The sequence below is a fragment of the Bactrocera dorsalis genome, chromosome 4 (genome assembly GCF_023373825.1).
Source record: "Bactrocera dorsalis isolate Fly_Bdor chromosome 4, ASM2337382v1, whole genome shotgun sequence".
NCBI lineage: Eukaryota > Metazoa > Arthropoda > Insecta > Diptera > Tephritidae > Bactrocera > Bactrocera dorsalis.
Genome location: NC_064306.1, coordinates 7,877,773 through 7,899,840, shown reverse-complemented (window position 1 = coordinate 7,899,840; position 22,068 = coordinate 7,877,773). Strand labels below are relative to the sequence as shown.

The 22,068-nt window shown below is 33.9% G+C and overlaps 1 protein-coding gene across 1 annotated transcript; it reads right to left on the bottom strand.

The window, feature by feature from the left end:
• Window positions 1–8,591: 8,591 nt before the first annotated feature.
• Window positions 8,592–17,296, bottom strand: LOC105232187 (uncharacterized). Its single transcript, XM_011213816.4, has 4 exons — window positions 14,896–17,296; window positions 12,373–12,651; window positions 12,138–12,306; window positions 8,592–12,032 (listed from the first exon to the last, which is right to left on the bottom strand). Exons 1-4 carry the CDS (start codon window positions 15,485–15,487, stop codon window positions 8,801–8,803), a joined length of 4,272 nt encoding a protein of 1,423 aa, XP_011212118.2. The 5' UTR covers window positions 15,488–17,296; the 3' UTR covers window positions 8,592–8,800.
• Between the last annotated feature and the right edge of the window lie 4,772 nt (window positions 17,297–22,068).

Genomic DNA, 22,068 nt, shown 5'->3' with positions numbered 1-22,068 from the left:
ATTGATCATCTGGCTTTGTTTACTATTTAATTTATTAGTTGTCAGTTATGTGCGTGTCAAAAGTTCACACACGCCTTTCTCTTACTTATCGATTTGTAATCGACTGCTAGGAAATAATTATTTAACGTTTGACCCGTTGAATTATGGTTCACATTTACGTATTTTAGTTGTTTTCAATTATTATTAGCTTATTAATTCAAACAAAAATGTAAAGTTTACTAGGAAGTCTAATTAAACATAAATTACACTAGAATATGTTCTCTATATCTTTCTCTTGCGTTTTAATTAGCCTTTTAATATGCAGTTAAGCATTTGCAACAACAACAACACTATCTGAGGGTTAAGTAGGCGTATGAGATACGCACATACTATATTTAAATACTTTCGCGTAGTAAAAGTAAGCATTGAAGGAAGGAAATGAAGTGAACAAGGTTTCAAACAAGGTAATTAACCATATTTCATTTTATTTAGTATTTTGAGCTACATATTACGTGAATAATATATTATTAGTAAAAAATTGTAATATAAAATTTCCACCTTGGATGATGTTTATGTACAGAGAAAAACAAAAATTATATCCTGTTCTGATGGGAAACGTATTCCAATGAGCATCGAACGCAGCAAATGGTAATCAGAAGAGGCATAATCTAGGCTATAAGTCGGACGAGCCAAAACTAAAAGCTAAAATAGTTTTTAACCAGCCTTGTAACTTGAGGCTGACCGCATTCATGAAGGAAAATTATTGAATCGAGTTTCCTCGCGAATTTTGGACATTTTTCATCAATCGCTCGGTTCAATTCGATCAGTTCCTGTCGATAGCGATCCTCATTAATTATTTCAGTTCGTATTTCTGACATGCAAAATCGTCTAACAACCTTTTGTAGGGAGAACTAGGTAAGATGTCCACCAAAGTCTAACTTTAGCAGAGCCAATCAAGATCATCAAGAGGTTCGAAAAGCTGAAAGAAGCCGCAGTGGTACGTACTATGTATATTGTTGTTATTGTATTGACAGAAAATATTCCGCATTTTCCCCGTTTTGACAGTCTATAATCCGGTATAAACCCGGTTCAGTTCTAGTTTCGGTTATCCCACTGTCGTGAGCACTACAATATGATCTAATTTCATTTACTACGTCATCAAATAAATAATTTTTGGTCCACAACATAAACCCATGTTTTGAAGAACAAAATCTGTTAACATAGAAAGCATAGAAAAACTACCAACAACTCTTTACGTCAGTAACAAATCTTAAGTGCTGGCTTCACATCGGACGTAATCACATTTTCTTAACCGACGCGAAAAGTTTTCGCATCATGAGCTAAGCCACCACATAATTAACTGTTTATATATGTTTATAAAAACATATGTATGTATATCTTTATATGTACATATGTATATGTAAGTTATTTTTGTTTATTTAAATTTATGTGTCTTCTGCTTTGTTTTGTTTTGTTTTCTGCTTTGCGCAGTTTTGTTCAGACACATTTATGCATGTTTAATTTTGAAGTTCAACATTTCAGAGATATTTTAAATTTTAATAAATTAAGTTTGATAAAAATAACAAAAAATAAGCGCTCTTTCTTTTGTTTTAGCGTTTTTCTCGCTTACCAACTTGTTTGCTGTAGACGTTTGTGCTTTACTTTACTTTTTTACAGTTTTGAACGGAAACGCTTATTTAAATTTTTATAAAAACATCTTGCTTGCGGTTTTTTTATAAATATATAAATGTGATTTTTTTGTTGTTTTTTCACACAACACGGGGATGTTTCCATTGCGGTTTCTTCCATGTCTGTCCGTTTGTGCGTCTGTTGTCTGTTACGTTTGCTCGGGTACGGCAACCAGATTTGTGGGTTGGTCCATGACGTTGAGTGAGTCAATCTAAATTAATGTACACACACGCATGTTTTTGATGTTTTTGTACTGTTTTCAACTTAATTTTACTTTCTTAAGCATTTAAACCATACAAACCGCGACTGCGTTAAAAGTTCATTAATCGATTGTAGAGCTGATTGATTTTTCCGATACAGATTTGCTGTTACGTGCTACGTTCATATCGATTAAGCTTATAAAGTGTTTTAATTTGTTAATAAGGGCTTCAAGAAAATAAATTAAAATTAAATAATATGAATTACACAGAACCAGTCACTAATTGCTATTAACTGGTTTGTAGGTTCACTTACATATATACAATATATAAAATATTCTATATGCGTATTTAAGATGTTTATAGCGTAGACATTTTTATGTGAGGTAGCACATATATATGAATATCTTCCATTTGTAGAGGAAAATAAATAAATAAATGTAAGTTATTTTTTAAAATAATTTTAATTTCTACAACGCTCATTCAATTTAATAGGCACTTTTCCGACGCCAGGGCGTATGCGCAACTTTTTGGTACATATTAAATAAACGGTATATGACATTGCATCTATTCAGTCCATTGTGTGCTTTAATTATCAACATAGCGACTTAACTAAAACTTTATAGTGAATTTAAATAAGTTTTATTTTCAAAAATGACAAACTATTGAGTAAATATGTATTTAAGGCTTGACAATTAAATTTGCGAGACAAAAATTTGAAATTTCAATTTTCAAGAGATGATGCAATACTTTAAATACAACTCTACAGTTTGGTGGGTGGAGGAGTCGAATTGAAGAAGTGTTTCACATATATATTGATTAAATCAAAAAAAAAAAAAAAAAAATAAAAAGATTAAACAAATAGCAAGAAAAATAAAAATTAAAAAAGAAAAAATACAAATTATGCATATACTCGTATGTAGTATATACATGTGTATGTCTACCCACATACATACATATATGCATACATAATAGTATGACAAACAAAGTATGAACATCTTTCGCATGCAACTTCATTGCTTATCATTACAACATTTATCAGAAATGCTATCTAACATGTGACGTCACTTTGCGCGCAAAGATACGAGTCATTCATACATACAGACATACATATACATATAAATAACCTATATCATGGCAACTAGATAGTTCACTAGATAGTTATTATTATTTTTTTTTTTGGGATTGGGGACAGCGCTAGTCTTGGCCATTGGTTGGTTCACCTCAATTTAGTCACGCTTGGCTGACTTCGTGATTAAGTCTAGGCGGCCGTTAGCTAACACCATGCGTGCAAATACAATATTGGCGCAGTGTTGAGACACTGCTGCCACCGGAGCCGGCTGATTGTCAACAATGTGAGAAGAAAAAACAAAAAAAAAAAAACCTGTTGCCAGAGCCATTGTGCCGGATTTACAAAAGCTACTTGCACATAGCACACTACAACAAATAACTCTCCTTTTCAATGCTCTGTGCTTTTTCTTTACTTTTACGTTATTTTTTATTCATATTTTTTTAAGCGACATTACGTTATGTTCTTAACGCCGTCATGCGCATGACCCTCAGCAATGTGGCATATAAGTTGCATTTAGCTTTACATACTTATGTACATATGTTTGTAGGTGTGTGTGTGTGTTAGAAGCAATTAATTTGCGCCTATAATTGCCGCAAATTGGTTTGCATGCTTAAGCGGATGCTATTAAACGTCATTTGCAGCATAAATTACACACAGTCACATAAAAACTCACGCACACACTTATACATACATATGTACATATGTACAGGTAGGTGCATACATCACAAATTAAATAATTAAAAGATTTTAATAACCAGCTTCAGCCAACAGTTCATTGAGCAATAAAATTTACAAATTTATAAAGAATAAATAAATTACTTACGTTTCAAAAATTCTGCCATGACTCAGAAAGCTGCTTAGTAATCGCATATCAATTAGCATCATTAACTACCAAATACGCGAGATTTCGTGCTTTTGGGAATTCCCTCAAATCTCCAGCATGGTTAAATGAATGGAAGTGTGTATAAATCAACAAAAAAAACAGAAACGTCATAGCGTTCCCAATTCACTACAATAACCACACGGTGAACCTGTTTACAGTTAAACAACAACTTCGGCTGCTTATAACATTCGCAGAAACTGTCACGCTGCATAATTTAAATTTAATATTGATAAAAAGCACAAGCGTGGAACAGGTGCTGCAGCTGTGTGCAGCATTGACGTCCGCAAACACTGTTTGTGTGCACTTCACGCGTAAAAAATTTACCACTTTTCTACAACTGTGGGTAAATCCCCAAAAATGCAAGTATAAACAAGAAACGTTACATCGGTTATGTTTGGATGGTAATGGGCGCAAACGACTACAAACGTCAATGTTATACATTAGAGATGCCAATTAGACCAATTGTGTGATGTTCGTAGAATATGTTGTAGGTTTGTGGAAAAACCAAAAAATGTAACTGCAAATAAATAAGGAAAAATAACAAAAAAAAAAATAAGTAAATAAAAAAAAATAAAAAGAAAGTAAATAAATATGAAAAAATATATGCAATAAAATAATAGAAATAAATATAACAAGCCAATAAATAAATATACAAAATTAATAAATATGTAAAAACAATAAAATAAATAAATAAATATAAAAAAATACATAAATAAATAAATATAAAAAATAAATAAATAAATATAAAAAATAAATAAATAAATATAAAAAATAAACAATTTAAAAAAAAATTAAGGAAAAAAATATATGTTCATAAAAATTGTAGAAAAATTACAAAAAAAAAATAAATATATACATATGTATTTAAAAAAAATTATTAATAATAAAAAATAATTAATAATAAAAAAATAATTAATAATAGAAAAATAATTAATAATAAAAAAATAATTAATAATAAAAAAATAATTAATAATAAAAAATAAAGTAGATATGTATGTCGAAATTCAGTTTAAGTATTTTCATTAAAGATATTGCATTACGAGCATTTTATTTTGACAAATTATTATTATTGCCAGTTCGTTGCATAAGTCTTCGGTTTACGTACAACCATAACTGTACAAATTATCCCCGGACAAAATTATGGACAGAGTACTCAATATAATTAATAATTAATAATAAAAAATAATTAATAATAAAAAAATAATTAATAATAGAAAAATAATTAATAATAAAAAAATAATTAATAAAAAAAATAATTAATAATAAAAAATAAAGTAGATATGTATGTATGTCGAAATTCGTTTTAACTATTTTCATTAAAGGTATTGCATTACGAGGATTTTATTTTGGCAAATTATTATTATTGCCAGTTCGTTGCATAAGTCTTCGGTTTCCGTACAACCATAACTGTACAAATTATCCCCTGACAAAATTATGGACAAAATACTCATAATAGATATGTATGTACAGACAACACTGCACCTCAATATTAGGATCACGTTTTTTCGGCGTCACATAAATTTAGACTTATAGACATATGTATGCACATATGTATGTACATGCATACTATAAATCACATGTTATAAGGTTCGGAATATATTTGAATATTTGAAACTTATTTTTTTTTTTTGAGGATTCGTCTTTAACTTCTTATAAAAGCAACTAAGCCTTAAGCATGTTGTAAAAAGTTAAATAATAATTTTTTAACCCCTAAGGATATAGTTATATAGCAAACAGAAACACTTAAAATACTTATTTAACGAAAGTCGCCTTGTAAAGGAAGTAATTTAAATTAATGTGATAATTAAAAATACCAACAAATGTGCACGCTCGTTGAACTTTAAAATCGGCCATAAAACATTTTATAATCATTATATTTTTTTATTTCATGCATACAATTTTAATTTAAGCAGTGCATTTTTTGTTATTGAGCAGACAATAAAAGTAAAAGTAACAGTCGTTAAACATGTTTTTATTAATTTATTGTTTAAGCGTGATTTTACATGTGATCCATTTCGTCCGTTAACACTTCAGCTGTCAAAAACGCATCATTTAACACTTGTTTACAGCTGCCAATAATCATGCTTGGGAAATTTTCTAATTCAATAGAAATTATTAATTTATAAGCACAATTGTTAGTCTAATTTGTTTTTCTCGCTGACTCAATTAGAACGGTGTGAGCTGAGTAAATGGGAAATACACATTATCTATATTGACATGATTGTATATGATTGTATAAGCAAATATAAATCAAAATATTTGTTGCGCTTAATGACAGAATTTGATGTATTGTAATCACAAATAAAAACAAATCCCAAATGCCGGATTAAAAGCAAAAAAGTGTTGAATGCCAAGAACCGAATTAAAATTTATTTTGAATGTTTAACTACCGGAAATAATAAAAAATAACAATTTTAGCTCCAATACATAAAGTTAAAAATTAAAAAATAATTTGTTATAGAATTAATATTTTTTCGCTTTTGCATACTTTTACTAAGCAGAAAATAATATTTTCAATTTTAAAAAAATAAAAAGTAAAAATTTTACTATCACAAAAACCCATATTCACACTGCAATCGATTCTGTTATCGGAATTGACAGCGCTCGTTCGATGACAAACTGTTCTCATTTCTTTTCAACAAAACAAAGTCGAGATATTTATTGTATGTATTTCTTCATTTCATAAAAAATATATTTATTGTTTATTTTTACATTTTTCAACTTTGCGCGTATTTCTATATTTCATACACCACGTTCATCAACGTCACATAAACATTACACACTAGAACTCAGATGAAATTCGTACAACTAATTAATTAATACAAACTAATAGAAATCTAAAATTTAAATTACATTTTATTAATCTATTTTTTTTATAAAATATGCTTAATAGTATAGCAAAATTAAGATCTAGTAATACAGTTAGAAAAAATGGTATGAAATGACTGTGAAAATATTACGACAGAAAATAATTTTTACGAGAAGTACCAATTTTAGAAATTTTAAATTAACTAATTGCTCACCAAAAAGTAAAACAAAGTAAAAAAGAATATTAAACAGAAAATAATCTGACAATACTATGAATACCAAAGAAATTTACGTTCAAAAACTATTGGAAAAATTAATCAAAACATCTAAAAATATTTTGAAATAAAACCAAAAAAAAAATAAATAAATAAAAAATATTAAAAAAAATAACAATAATTAAATATAAAGAATACAGAAAAACATTTGATTTAAAATAATTGAATAATAAATGTAAAAAATAATTTAATATTTCCAAAAAACTCAAATCGTCACAAAATTGAAAACTTAAAAAATAAATCACCAACAAATTATAAATTTAAAAAATATCCGTTCAAAAAAGTTCTAAATTATGTAAAATTAAGCACAGTATTTAAAAACTTTTGTTTAATATGTATCAAAGAAGTATAAAACTGTTAATAATCGTAAAATATATTAAAAAAAAATTAAATATTAAAGACAATTTTAGATGAAAATTTAGTAAATAAAAAACGGAAGTATTCGAGTTGAAAAAAATAATAATAATAATTTTGAAAACTAAATTTTATTTATGCTTGTAGTTTGTATTAAAAAAATTATATATTTATAAAAATATATTTTAAAAAAATATGTGAAAAAATATATTAGAAAAAATATATTAAAAAAAAATATAAAAAATATATTAAAAAAATTTATTAAAAAAATTATGACAAAAATATATTTAAAAAATATATGTAAAATTATAGAATTCAAGTTTAATTTTTCGGCCCTCAGGCTCTTTTATTTATTTAGTTTTGTAGCCAATCAATTATTTAAATATTGTATGAAAATGAAAAATAATTCAAATTGTATTACAAGTGTGCGAAAAACAACGTGTTTACTAGAAATAGGCGTAGCACCAAATAAATAAATTTTTTAAATAAAGTAATAATAGAGAATTCAAAATAGAAGGTACATACTTTCCTAAAACGCAAATGAAATTACGTTGAAATAAAAACTAAACCAATGTGTGTATGTGTGTATGTTCGTAAATCTAAGTTGTTTGAGTTTCGGTTTGCCTAAACGCTTAATTTTTGTTCATTTCGGTTTTTGCATTATTTCAACAAATTTATGCGTTCTAATTATATTTTAATAAATATTACTACTATTTAAAATAATGCTAAATTTTATGTCAATGGCGCGCTTACGAACAAATATCTTTTGTTAACTAAATTATATGTATATATATGTACATGTGTGTGTATGTATTATGCGAATATAAAAAACTAAATTTAATGCCTATAATTAATGCTTAACACTAGTAGCATCTTTTACAATTTATAGCATACTATGAACAATAGTTAATCTTTTATGTTTTAATTAAAGCTTAACGCTTAATACAAATACTTTTGATTTATGTGGAAATCAGAGCGGTGAAAGGAAAGTTTATAATTTTTTAGTTCACATGTTTTTTCAACCACACACAAGAGACTATTTCACCGTTACACAGAGGCTTTGCAAGTGCAATTAATGCGCGCTTTTACGATTTTCCATTGCTTTATTTCGAACCATAAAAATTGAGGCCAATAATGCATAGACCTTCTATATAAACATATGATTACTAATAAATATTGCATTTGCTTTACATTTTTGCTTTTTTCAGAACGTTTTTATGTAAGTTTCAAGTAAGCGAAAAATTTGCGGTATAAAAAATTAGATATAGAGGAAACCAACAAAACAATTTGATATACAGAAAAAATATTTTTTCTTTCCACAGTTTTGTGTCAGGTGGCGGTTTGCACCACGAACAAATATTGCAATGTCAACAACGTTTATTTATTGTTTTTGGTTTTGGTTTTTTTTTTGTTAATTTTGCAAACCTGAACAAGTAAAAGCGTCTAGCCTGCTCTCAGGCATTTTTGTACTAATAACTTCACAATCACCGCGCGCAGTCGCCGCGCCGCACATACCGAATGGTAGTGCTTCCGCTCACAACATTTAACGATTCAGTCTTCTACCATTGCGTCCGCCACTACGAGTCAGCATAATGGTGCTTGCGCTGCCGCTTCCCACCGCGCCACTGCGCAACGCTGTCGTGCGTTTGGCGTACGAAGTGGGCGTTGCCAAGGAGGTTGTGGCACTGCTGCCGCCACGTACGCCCAGCATGCCGCTTGCGGACACAGCACCGCCACTGCCAGCGCCCACCGACTGCTTCGCCAGGAGCAGCGCGTGTGTACGCGGCCGCGTAGCCGCATTCACACCCGCTGTGCCATTGAGCAATTTAGAAGTGGGCGCCGCGTTGGACGTCAAGCTGTATGCGCACATGCCGGTTGCATGCAAACCGCTGCGCGTTTGGGTCTTACTATAAGCATAATCGCGCTGCCCGTTGGCAGACATCAGACCGGGCGGACTGGCAGCGTTGCGCGTACTCAAACTGCGCAAATTATGCCGTTCGCGGCGCAGCACTGTGGACGCCGATGTAGTGACCAGTGGACTACTGCCGACAATGCCTTTCGCGCGTCGCGTCGTTTGTGTGTGATTGACAGCGGCCGCCGCTGCTGCTGCAGCCACAGCGAAATGTGCCACTTTGCGCGAACGCAAATTGATCACGTGCGAGAAGGCAGCCTCCAAATTGTCCGTGCTCGTCGTTAAGAGTTTTTCCGCACGCGCTCGTCGTCCAACGCTGCCGCTGCTACTGCAACTATGGTTGTTCGTGCCGCTGCCGCTTCTGTTCAACGCCATGCCGCTGCTAGCGCCGCCATTTGTGCTGCGTTGTTGTTGGCGCTGTTGCGCTAGCGCAGAGCTGCTGCTCATTAGACTGACGGCGGTCTCATGCAAGAATTGTGAGGTCACACGACGCATTGTTGATGTTAGTGATGCTTTTGCTTTTAAGTCTTTGCTGAGCGAATTGCGTGTGCGTAATGTACGCTTGGAGTAGTCCACAATGCCGCTATTGCTGCGCAGTTGGCGTTTCTCCAAAGTGATAGTGCCACAGTTGGTACTACTGGAATGCACCATGGACGCGTTGGTGTTACAGCGCCGATTGCGGCAGTTGTTGCTAGTGCTGTTTGTGTTATCGACGTCCATAATAGTTTTATTGCTCGTACTGCTAACCGCTCCCAGCACATAGTCGTTGTAGGCGTCATAGCGCCGGCGTTTGCTGAGCGCATGCGATGATGTCGACTCACTTGCGGCGCGTGCATTCTCGTTTGGTATATTGGGAAATTGCGTCTGCGAGCGCTTGAGCGAGGTGCGCGCTGGACACGCTTTGGGTGGACGTGAGGTAAAGTCGTACGATGTAACTTTGACCTTTTCACTTGGCTTATGGCTTGCCGCCGATGTTGACGCTGTACACACAACTGCTGCGTTGCCTGTAGCCTTTTTGTACTGTGGGTGGCGTGGTGTTTTCTGTGTCGTTAGTAGCGTATGGCTGGACAAACGCTCCAATTTTGTTGGCAATTTCTGTGGCAGTATTTCAATCTTTTCGATTTTCTCAATAATTTGTGGTTTTTGGCTTGGCGTTGCAGCAGTGGGCGCTAACAGTTCATTATGAGTACTGCTGATACTGCTTTCGCAATTCGTATGTTCTGACATGCTGGACGAGATTTCGTTAATTTGTACTCTTGCGTCTTTTTGTACCGTATTTAACGCTTCCGTTAGTTCTAGTTCAGCACTTTCGACGTCGTCTTCCTCGATATACTCCTCGACCAACACATCCTCAACTTCTTCAATAGGTAAAGTGGCAGGCTGTTCAGCTTCAATTTTACTGTCAGTGCGTTCAGCGTGCACTGTCGCTACCTTAATCACATTTGCTTGTGCGAGGCGTCGCTGCATTTCGAGTCTCTCATAAGCGACTTGCTGCTCCTCCTCGCGTTCTTGTTGCAGCAGCGAATTTAGCTCCAAAGGCTTTTGATGTTCAGCTGGATAAGTGAGATACTGATTGATTGTTGTAGCCAGTGGCGCACATTCCGATGGTTCCCAGGTGAGCGCAGCCTCCAGTTCCCGAGTTTCTTCAACTGTAAGTTGCGCTGTGGCAGTTGTGTGAAGCTGCAAGTTTGAATTTTCTCGTGACGTTTGCTCAACCACACGCTGCAGATTGTTTTCTTGTTGATCTACGCGTTGCGGCACGTAGCTGGTGCCGCTTGTGTCAAGTGTTTGGAAAATTTTAAAGGTTTGTACACCACTGGTGCAGCGCTGTTGCTCACGCCGTGTTTCCAGCTTGGTTAGTGAATAACCTTCCTCCTCGGACATGCATTGCTGTTGATACAACTGTTGTTCTTGTAATATCTCACTCGTACCGCTAATAATTTGACAATTAGAATTGGAATTTGAACTGTTGGTGCTGTCATGTGACATATGTTCATTCAAAAATGAATTATACGATTCAGCGAATGTCATAAAACCCGCATTGCCCAATTCATTGCTAACATCACTCGACGCATTTGACGCGTCAGCATTGTAATGTGCGTATTTCAAAACAGCTGCCTCACATTCTGCATTATCATTAACTGCACATGTGTGTACGCCATCCACGGCATTTTCATCGCTATCACCTGTTATAGTACCATTAGTATTGCACAACGTGTTGTGACTTGCTATGGCTTTGCTACAAATGCTAACATCACTACTTGTGGCCAAAGTGGACACATGGTGATTATAATCACCAGCACAATCCGATTGATGCTCCTCCCAACTCCAGTTATTCCAATAGGACATTTCTTCACTACAATATTTACGCTCACAATTCTCTTCGTGCTGCATTTGCAGTGATGCATTAATAGCTTCTTCATCGATCAAATAATCAAAATTCCGGAAGGCTTCAGGCATTGTGTGCTTTTCTGCGATTTCTTCGTACGAAATACCATAACTTTCGGATGCGGGCACTTCAGCGCATACCTCCGTATATTCGAGTCCACAACTATCCTTTGGCAAGTTATTGTAGGAGAGCGTGTTGGGTGCCACCGAGTTAGTGTTTGTTGTGTCATTGGCAGATGGATACAGTATGACAGTGACTACGGAAGTGTTATCAGCACGCATTTTTTTCGACGACCACGTTTTCAAAGCTCGCTCTACTAAACTTTTACTGGGATTCGTCCATTCGTTATTACCATTTTCGGCATTTGTATATGCTTGTAGACGCTCGTTAATACATTCTCTTTCATAGACGGTGTCGACCGCTTCTTGCGGTGTGACAACATTCCACAGACCGTCTGTGCCGAAAATTAAGCATCTGCAAACGTAAAAGAATGTTAGTAATAAACTAATATGCACGAAAGTAGTTTATCAAAAAAATACACAGAGCTGTATAACATACATAATGTTACGAACAACCTACCTAAAAGTCTTTGGATTTATTTTTATCACTTGTACATCTGGATCTGGACTAACAACAAACACGTTACGTTTGGAATTATAACTCCATAAATCCCCCAGACTACGTGCCACAGCCAAAAATGGTACCTCATCGACGGGTGTGTTGCAACGTATTGGACCTCTATGACCCGCTATATAAAAAGTATTATTTAGAATTATAATTCACACGATTTCTTTTATATTGTATTCAAGCTTACCATTACGCGGTCTATTCCAAACGACACGTGGCACACCGGATTTGACTACCACTTTGCCCCCAGAGCGTTGTATACGTGCTCGTTCCTCTGTCGATTCAGGCTTATGATCAACAGTCAACTGTCGAGCACGCCAATATTTCTCACCCTCATTCTGATAGCCGAGCACAATACCCGAATCACCAACATGGCCAATATATATCTTCTCACGACGTATAAAGGCGATGGTGGCGGTAGTGCCGGCTGTGCTCAACAAGCCATTTGCTGTTTTGGGCCAATTTTCTGTAAAAACCCAAAAAGATAAAAACATTTATATTGAAAATAAGTACTTATTTAATATACTATATTAAAGCGCTTGCATGTTTAAGTTAAACTTTTACTACAATATTCGTTTTAATTTTTGCTAAAAGCCTAACGAATAAGTAAACAAAACAAAAATTAAAAGAAAACAAATCTACATCTCCACCCCCACTCACACCTTTGACATTCCATAACACAAGTGGTACGTTTTTTGTTTACATCCGCGTTAACGTCAAAAAGTCAAAGTACCAGTGTTTCACTATTTGCAGGAGTAACATTGATGTGTAAAGACTAATTCGAAAGAAACCTTCAGATTATAATCAAAAATGCAGAGTGAGCGAGCGTGACAAATAGCATGATACAATTTCCAATATGTATGCAAAGAAAACATGAAAATTTTAGTGGGATTACAAATGTCAACATCTGCTTGATAAACGCGGTGTTTATTTGAAAGGTGAGTAATCTACTTAACACCACAGAGTGGGGTATATTTTAAGGCCACGGGTAAATGAAAATTTGCAATAAATGTGAACGGCGGAGGAAAAGGTGAATTATAGCACACAGAGTTGCATCTGGAAACGACGGGAAAAACTTACAGCACAAATTGCAAATTCAATTAACGTTTTCTTTTAACTTATATGTACGTATGTATATTTAGCTTAATTTATAAGTTTAGAAAGTACATTTGATTAGTTTAACAACAAATTTAAAATAGCTGAGTTCTAGATAAACGTACGTACAGTGCATAAGATAGTTAAAGACACACGAAACGCAAAATTTGAATGCGAAGGAGTAGAAACAAATTGAATTATATAAAAATGCAAATTTCAAAAAAGGTTGAATATAAAATAAGAAAAACGTATAAACAATAAATAAAAAGAGCCTATACAAAATTTTCAACATTTATGAATATAATAAAGAAAGTTCGTTACATATTCTCTAAAGAGATTAAATCGATTGCAATACAAAATTTACTTCAAAAGATTTCACTCCGGTATTATGCTATTTACTACCCACACACCACTACATCTACCGCCTACTATAATAAACCACCACTCATTTATACCTCTGCTAGGCAGCTAGGCAACACTGTACCATCATCCTACCACTTCAAAATACCCCATACAGCGTATATATACAACAGTAATATTTATATATTATAAAACACACCACCATTTTACTCATTTTGACACATTGCAAGGGCAACAACAAAATGCAATTTATATAAGTGAAGTCACCACAGCTAAATGCCTTCATCGCAAGCACACACACAACCAAAACCTGTATCGACATACGAGTCGCTCCCATTTCTCTCGACTATATGACAGTGTTGTCATGCTACTTCTACACTGAACATTTTATATACTTTACTTTTTCAGTTACTCGTTTCTATACATTTTCTGTGCTTTCGGTTTGTGTGTGGAATATTCCACTGTGGATTTCGTCGTGCCTAGTACACTTTTCCTTCGTGCACAGTATGTTTCTTAAGTAAACGATGGGGGAAAACTTATATTTAAATCGCTACGAATTAAGGTTATTTAATATAGGCACAGAACAGATGAGTGGTGAAATTTACTGAACGGTTGTGAGGCAATGAACATAATAAAAAATATGTATTTGGTGAATTGTTACTTCACTAAATGCATTTAATAATAATTTTATGAGTACATATTTTTATAGTTTAATGAAAAAAGAAAAAACGCTAACTTCGTTGCACCGAAGCTTTAATATCATTCCCAAATAAGAAAGGTTCTGTATAAGAACTTAATATTGATCGACCAGTTTAGATACATACATATATGAATGCCATAGTGGTCCGATATAAACAATTTATATATGGAACCATTGCTGGTTTGTCAAATAATATAAGAACTTGATTTCGATCTTTGAATTTGTATGGCAGCTACATGGTATAATGACACGATATGGACGGCTCCGAAAAATGAGCAGCTTCTTGTGGATAAAAGGGCGTGAGCAAAATTTCAGGTCGATATCTCAAAACGCGCTGTAGTCGCGTGTATATAGATGGTATAATAAGGAAATTATTTTATAAACTAAGCTCATTTTTATTATTATTAATAAACTTGAATTACCTTCTTCAAGTGAATACTCATGGTTGTTTATAAAAATTTAAGTTAGTGCTTCCCAAAATCTTAAAACCAATCAAATTAATCAAATAACCTACGTCAGTAAATGACTACATGTAAGATAGTTTGGTTTAAGTACCTTGATCTCGCCACATCGCATAGTGTGTGGCAATATATCCTTCGCGTATTGCTCGTAATACATCATGATCCGATTCAGACCAGAAAGCCTTCTGATTAATAATCTGCATCATTAGATGCTCTTTGGCAAATGTAGCTGCCTCGGCGCCACCATGGCCATCGTAAATGCCAATAAATGCATATTCAAGATCCTTGGCATTCTCCGACTGTTGATAGGCAACCGAGAAGTAATCTTCCATATATTTACGTCCACCCTGGCTGCATTGGCCAGTGACGCGTAAATTGACACCCATTGTTGAAGGTGATGTGTTGTTGCCACCGTAATTGCCAACACTCTGTGTGGGCGGTCTTGCTACTGTGGCAGTTGAATCCATCGTATTATCTGTGTAATTTACGCTTGTGCGCGCTGTTTGTTGCAGTTGCTCCTGATTGCGGCTACTTGAGTCAAGTATTGTTGTGCTGACTGGAGTGAATGTTGTCGAATTGTTTTTAGCTTTGATCAAATTGTTCATTGTTTGTTTGTAGTTTGTGGGGAATGTTAGATGATGCATACTTTTGCCATGGCTTATTTGGCGATGCTCTTGTTGCAACATTTTGTCATTTGTTAAATTTTTATTTTATTGGGTTTACTGCAACCAATTTTTTGTAGTAAAGTGTTGTTATGGATTGCTTTGGAGAAGTTGTTGTTTATGTTGTTCTTGTTGCTATTTTGTTTGATATAAAACCAGCTTGACATTTGCACTCGTCAGTTGTTGCAGCCACTGCCGTCAGGGTTTCCGTTCGTATGTAATTTATTGCTGTATTTAATACATGACAGCTGGAGCGCAGGCACATCATCCACTGTTCGCAATTGGAGAGAAAGAGATGGGCAATACTACACAACTGGTATGTCGCATAAAGCATGTATTTGTGTCTATTTAAATTTTCTTTTTTAATTTGCTTTACAGTTTTTCTTCGTACAATTTAATAGCGACGTCTGCTTTTTCACCAGAGCAAAGCATTTATTTACAGCACTATTTTCACAACTTTCTGTCTGTTTTCAGTTTTGCTTATTTTCCTTCTGTTATTTACTTTAGTTTTTTTTTGCTTTGACACTTCCCTTTATTCGTTGTCACTCCTTTGCTTTCGTTGTTGTTGGTTGCCTCTTGTCTTTATATCAAATTAATTTTTTTACACGTCTAGAGAAATTTTGTTCAATTATAAAATTTTATTTCCGTTTGTATTGATTTTGACAATCAAATCGTAGGAAAGAATATTTCTTTCGTCACTTTTCGCGTTGGTTAAATTAAACGACTGCTCTGCACAAACCAAAAACTTCTCATATATTTACCACCTCTGGAGCGTTTTTATGTGCAGTAGTGGTGCTAGCATTTGAAAACGGTTTCAAGTTTACTTATATGGGCGATTATTTTGAACCACACTGGTTGCTTGGGTACATTTCTCAAACTTTTTAAATTGTTTTATATCGAGTTAAAAACATTTTACAACATTGTCAACTTTTCACAAACAGCTCCGTACAAATTTAAAATCTTCACTTAATTCGCTACAGCCAGATAGCATTATTGCACAGAGACGACTGTGCCCAAGTCAAATTACGAACTGTCAAACAAGGCCAAAGCGAGATGACGCACACATATAACGTAAATTTTGTATATAGACTTTACTCTCTCTGTCTACCACTACTACCTGTGGTGTGGTGAACTGTGTTGGGCTGTGTTATTTTATTATGTGCACACATACAACCCTGTGTTATTACAGTTCGCTTTTGTTGTTGCTATCGTTTGCCTTGTACCTGTTTTTCTATATTTCACATGCCACTTCCACTGAATTCCGAACGCTTATATACGCTTGCCGTATATGAAATGTTCGTTTTATTCGTTGCAGATGTATTTGGATTTCTCTTTTTCATACAATATATTCTCTATTGTATAGATATTTTTATACAAATGTTTCTCTTGGATTTCTCTACACTTTTAAATATGTATTTATAAAATAATTTTTTTGGCTTTCTAAATAAATTTGTACTTTTTAGTCTAATTGGTTTTAGCTTCAAATTTGACACTTGGGTGCAGTGTTGCACTTGCTACTGACATTTCTTTGCACTTCAATTATATTTTTTGCTACTTTTGGCGCGTTAATCAATTTTCTTTGATCACCGAAACGGTTGAAATGTCATTTTACAACCTTCTACTTCAACTATCGTCACTCATTTGGCAAACGCCATCGTATCGCTTCGTCTCCTCCATACTTTCCACTATCCATTTACAATACTAAAGTTTCATATTGCGAGCTCGCTCACACTCATACAATTTACACTTCTTTGCTACCCCACACAGCGCTCGTTTTCACAAGAGCTATCTGTGATACCCGTTGTCGATTGCTTGCCTGTCGACAGTCTGCTTCAATGCTTGCTTGTGTGCTATATACATTTTAGCTCGTATTATTTCCAGATTACGTGCTACAGGGTGTGCAGCCGTAAATAACTGCTTATGAAAATTTTTGCGATAGTGTAGAAAATTATAGCTAAGAAAATATCAGAGTTTCGGGTAGTTGTATTTTTGCACAAATTTTTATATTAAATTTATATTCAGGCAAAATACATTGTCAGTATATACACACAAGATATACTTAACATATATATACATATGTATATATATTAGTATGTTCGCACCCTATATGTGCTGCTTATTTTCCCCCATTTCTTGCTTACTCGTTTATTTTTTCTTCCCCTTTTTGTGTGCTCCTTCGCAGTGTGGTTTCACCACTGTGAAACTCACAGTGTTGCTTCATCTACATACAAATGTATGTATTATAGTTGTTGTTCTTATGGCTGCGTTTGTAATATTTTTGTTGTATATTGTTTTTACTTTATATCTGAGGAATTTTTTTCCACTTTGTTCATGGCAAGAGGGCAATTTGATTTCAGACTGTGTGCTTGCAATTGTACTGTGGGCACAACTGTTAGGAAAAAATTGTATATACCCACATAGTATTTCGATAAGATAATTAAAATGCAGGTATTTTATATAATTATAAAATACTTAAACATAGATTATTTAAAAAAAATAAAATATAAAAACATAATCATAGACTATTTTTACGAAAATAAACAGCAAAATATTTCACGTTCACAAGTACATAAGTATGTACATACGTTGCGTTAACGTAACACACAAATTTATAGAACGATATGCTTGCTTGACCTTAACAGCATTTAGGTGTTAATCAATACTCCAATTTAACCAGTTTTTTTTACTGAAAGATAGCTTACAATTTGTAAGAAATATATTATAATATTAAGCTATTTTTATTACTAACGCTCATCAAATTGCTTTTAGTTGAAACAAATAGAATCGCTACGCACACTAAGAGCAATAGTGCATTTGAATTTTATTGCTACTTCTTGATTGAACAAGCATAGTGCGGTTTAATGCACACTGTGCGTTGATTTTAATTTTTATTCTCAATTTCATTTCCTTTGCTTTCTATTTTTTTACTTATGTTGTTGTTACCTTTGATGCACAACGACTGCAGTTTTCGTTTACACTTGACAATTGACAGCGATCCGACATAATGCAGGTGAACGTGAGAGCCAAACGGGCTGCTCTGGCGACAGCTATGGGGGATTTAGTGGTGGGCAGCATAATCAAATGCTGCTGCTGCTGTGCTGAATTTGTGATTAAAAATACCGGCAAATTGCAGAAAATGCTGTGTTTTGACAAATAAATCTAAATTGCATAATGCAATATTTATTGTATGAAATTTCGATTGCACTTGCTGGCGGCCGATGATGGAAAGTAATGGGGGAAATTTTTTTTTTTAAATACATAAGTACATATGTATGTAAAATATATTTATGCTCGTAAATACATAATATGTACATAACATACTGAGTAATAAACAGTACAAAAAGCGCGATTTTCATTTAAAATTACTAATAAATACCACCATATACATACATACGTATGTATGTATGTACATAGTTTTAGACGTAATATTGCTGTTAATATTATTTTTTTGGGCAGATTAAAACTTTTTTTTAATTTTTACAACAAAAAAATTTACACATTTTTGAATTTCACAAAAAATTAGTACTCGACGTCTTGACTTCGCATATCTAACGGTTCTTCTTACAGCTAGTTTCACAAAAATAAAATAAAATTATTAATTAAATTTTAAAATTGTTAAACTAACAGCACTTCAGCGTCATTATACACTTATAATAAGTCGTTTTCTGATTTTTAAAGTATATTAAAAAAAATGTTTAATGCTAAAAAATAATGCTCATATCTTCACCTTGCATAACCGTTAAACTCTCTTTGATTATCAAGTTTTACGAGTACATACTTACATATGTACATATGTACATAGGAGTATAAGGTAAAATAAAATTTTATAAAAAAAAATAAAGAATATGTAATTAAAGCTTGAAATTGTTAAACTAACAGTACTTTAGCGCCAAAAAAGCGCTTATCTCATTCCACCTTATGCGCGCCACAAACGCCGGTCGTTATATCCACTTCGCCGTGTAAATTATGCATATTAGTGTTGTTATCAGCGCGCTTCTTAATATTTGATGCGTCTATTTATGTTTCCGTATGTTAATGTACGCGGCGACAACAAAAATAAAAAAGCGTAGCAAAGCAAACCTCAATCAAAACAAAGGTTGCGCCGCACAGCTGATTTTCATTGCTCCGCAAATGCGTCTGCGTTTTTTTTTCTATTTTCGTGGTGTTCATTATTTTTCCTTCTGTGGTGGTGGCGCGAAATCGTCAAGAAATTCACCTAAAAACCACAATCAAAACAAAACACAGCAGTAGCAGCACCTGACCCGCCGCCACACGCTGTGCAAAATCCAAACACTTTTTATTGGGTTGACAGCAATCAGCTAATGTTTTTGCTGTTTTTTTTATTTGCTGCTTCTTATTTGTTACGCTTTTGTTTACTTGCTCGCGCTTTTGACCGATTGGCGCCAATTTCGGTGTCTGAAAAGTGGGGGATAATTTACCGGCACATCAAAAGATGTGTGTTGTATGTACAAGCGCATGTATAGCGCTGTGACAGGCGGGTAAAAACTTGTTTAAAAATGTTACCTTAGGTGGCGCGAATTTCGCTTTGTTGCACATTGTGGGCAGTTGTTCGTTATCACTTTGTTATTTTTCGTCTCTTTTAGCATTTCCAATCTTATTTCGCTTGCCTCAATCTACATTGACGGCTTTTTTGAATACGAAATCCTGGTGTGCGTGTGAATTTCCTGTATTGGCATGCCGTGGACAGTTGGAAACGGAAATGCATGCAATGCGCTTTTGATAGGCGTTGAATTTGAAATTGTTGGTACAGGCAAACTATATGGGCATGTAAGTATGTATGTACATATGTATGTATAAATGCATTTATATATGCATGCATGTTCATACATATGTACGCACCTATTTACATACCAAAGAGATTAAATTTGACTCGGCTTTAGGAAAGTTCAAGCTCCAGTTCATAGCAAAATGTCAAGGAAAAATCAAATAAGCGAAAAAAATTATTCAACAATACTTTGCATACATGCATGTATGTATGTACTTACATATATATTTTATTCTTTGAATACTTTTTTCCTTAATAGGATTTATTAAGTTTGAAAAGAAGTTTGTAACACCCAGAAGGGAATCCGGAGACCCTAGAAAATATATTGTACGTATTTAAAAGACCAGCATGACAAGCTACGTTGTCCGTATGTCCGTCTGTCTGTATATAAGCGAACTAGCCCCTCCGTTGTTGAGATATCGATATCGAAAGTTTTCCCATACAACCCTGAGCGATCGGAATCAAATTCTTGTATGGAAAACTTTTATTTAGTACTTAACTTAAACTTTTATTTGTTAACGGTATTGTGGCGAAGTTCGATTTTGGTCAAGTATGGACAGTTTGTTCGATAACTTGTCTCTCTCGTAGAAGTCCTCGTCTTTATTGGTAAAAAAACTGGATTTCAGAACTTCTCTTCAGGTGAATTTTGCACCAGATATTAATCACTTGATCCGGACCTGGCATTAAACAAGTGATAACTATCTGGTGAAAAATTCATCCGAAGAGAAGTTTTTTTACCAATGAGGCGAATGCACAAGAACATCCCTACTTAGCTCCCGGAGCTTCTGGTTAGTCGCTAGCGATGTGTGTAGCGTGGCCCTGATGCAGTGGCGTAGCTACAACTTCGGGGCCAAGGATGTTCTGCCGCCCCCCTTTATTTACCTACCTACAAGTTTCATGAAGTGGTTCGAACAAAAGTGAATTTTTACAAAATATCTTCGATATTAAGTATATAAAATTTAGGAAGTTTGAGGAAATTGATAGTAAATTTACAAGACATCTTAGAAAATACCAATTTTCACCCTATATCTTGTACACTTTTGACACAATTTGCAAAAAAAAATTTCGTAAAAAAATTTGTTGAAGTATTTTTCGTCCACAAGCAAAATTTATTTTGATAATATATGCAAAACTAACGGAACTAAACTGTCCTAATCTCTAAATTTATCAGTTTTGATAGTAATATAAGCCATTTCCATACTTTGTTCATAGCGTACGCAGCTATCGAAAACTCAATTTATAGTTCCCAAGTATGTACATACATACATACATATATACACGTATACATATTTCTTAATGAAGAGACAAGAATATCGATTGCAATTATTGAATACATACATATAACAATACACAAATGTGTAGGTACATAGTTACATACATGTACATATGTACATCTTATTAACATCTTTGTCCTTAATTATACCATTTTATTTTATAACTCAATTCTTCACAGACGACAGACCGCAATTGAATCAATGACGTAAGCATCTACAATTTATAAGCGCAACATCTCTACACCCCAGTCAGGCCCATCACATGTGGTCCACTATTTTACTCAGCGCTAACTTTCTACAAATTTGTTTGAGTATGCGCACAACCCCAACTAATGCTAAAATCGATAACACGATGGATATGGGTATTCACTTGAGAATAGCGCACATTTGCTCAATATATACAGCCTTACATCAAATTGTATGCAATTAAACACAATGTCATGCTTAATGTCGTTTACCCAACACTTGAAAAGCAACGACAGCGCAGTTGGAAAATGTTAATGGGTACATACATACAAATGTATTGCTTTAGAAAGACATGCGTA

Coding starts and splice junctions, on each gene's coding strand:
- LOC105232187 (XM_011213816.4), bottom strand. CDS start 15,487: ATGTTGCAACAAGAGCATCGCCAAATAAGCCATGGCAAAAGTATGCAT. Junction 12,652..14,895: donor TGCGATGTGGCGAGATCAAG/GTACTTAAACCA, acceptor GGGTTTTTACAG/AAAATTGGCCCAAAACAGCA. Junction 12,033..12,137: donor ATAAATCCAAAGACTTTTAG/GTAGGTTGTTCG, acceptor TTACGTTTGCAG/ATGCTTAATTTTCGGCACAG.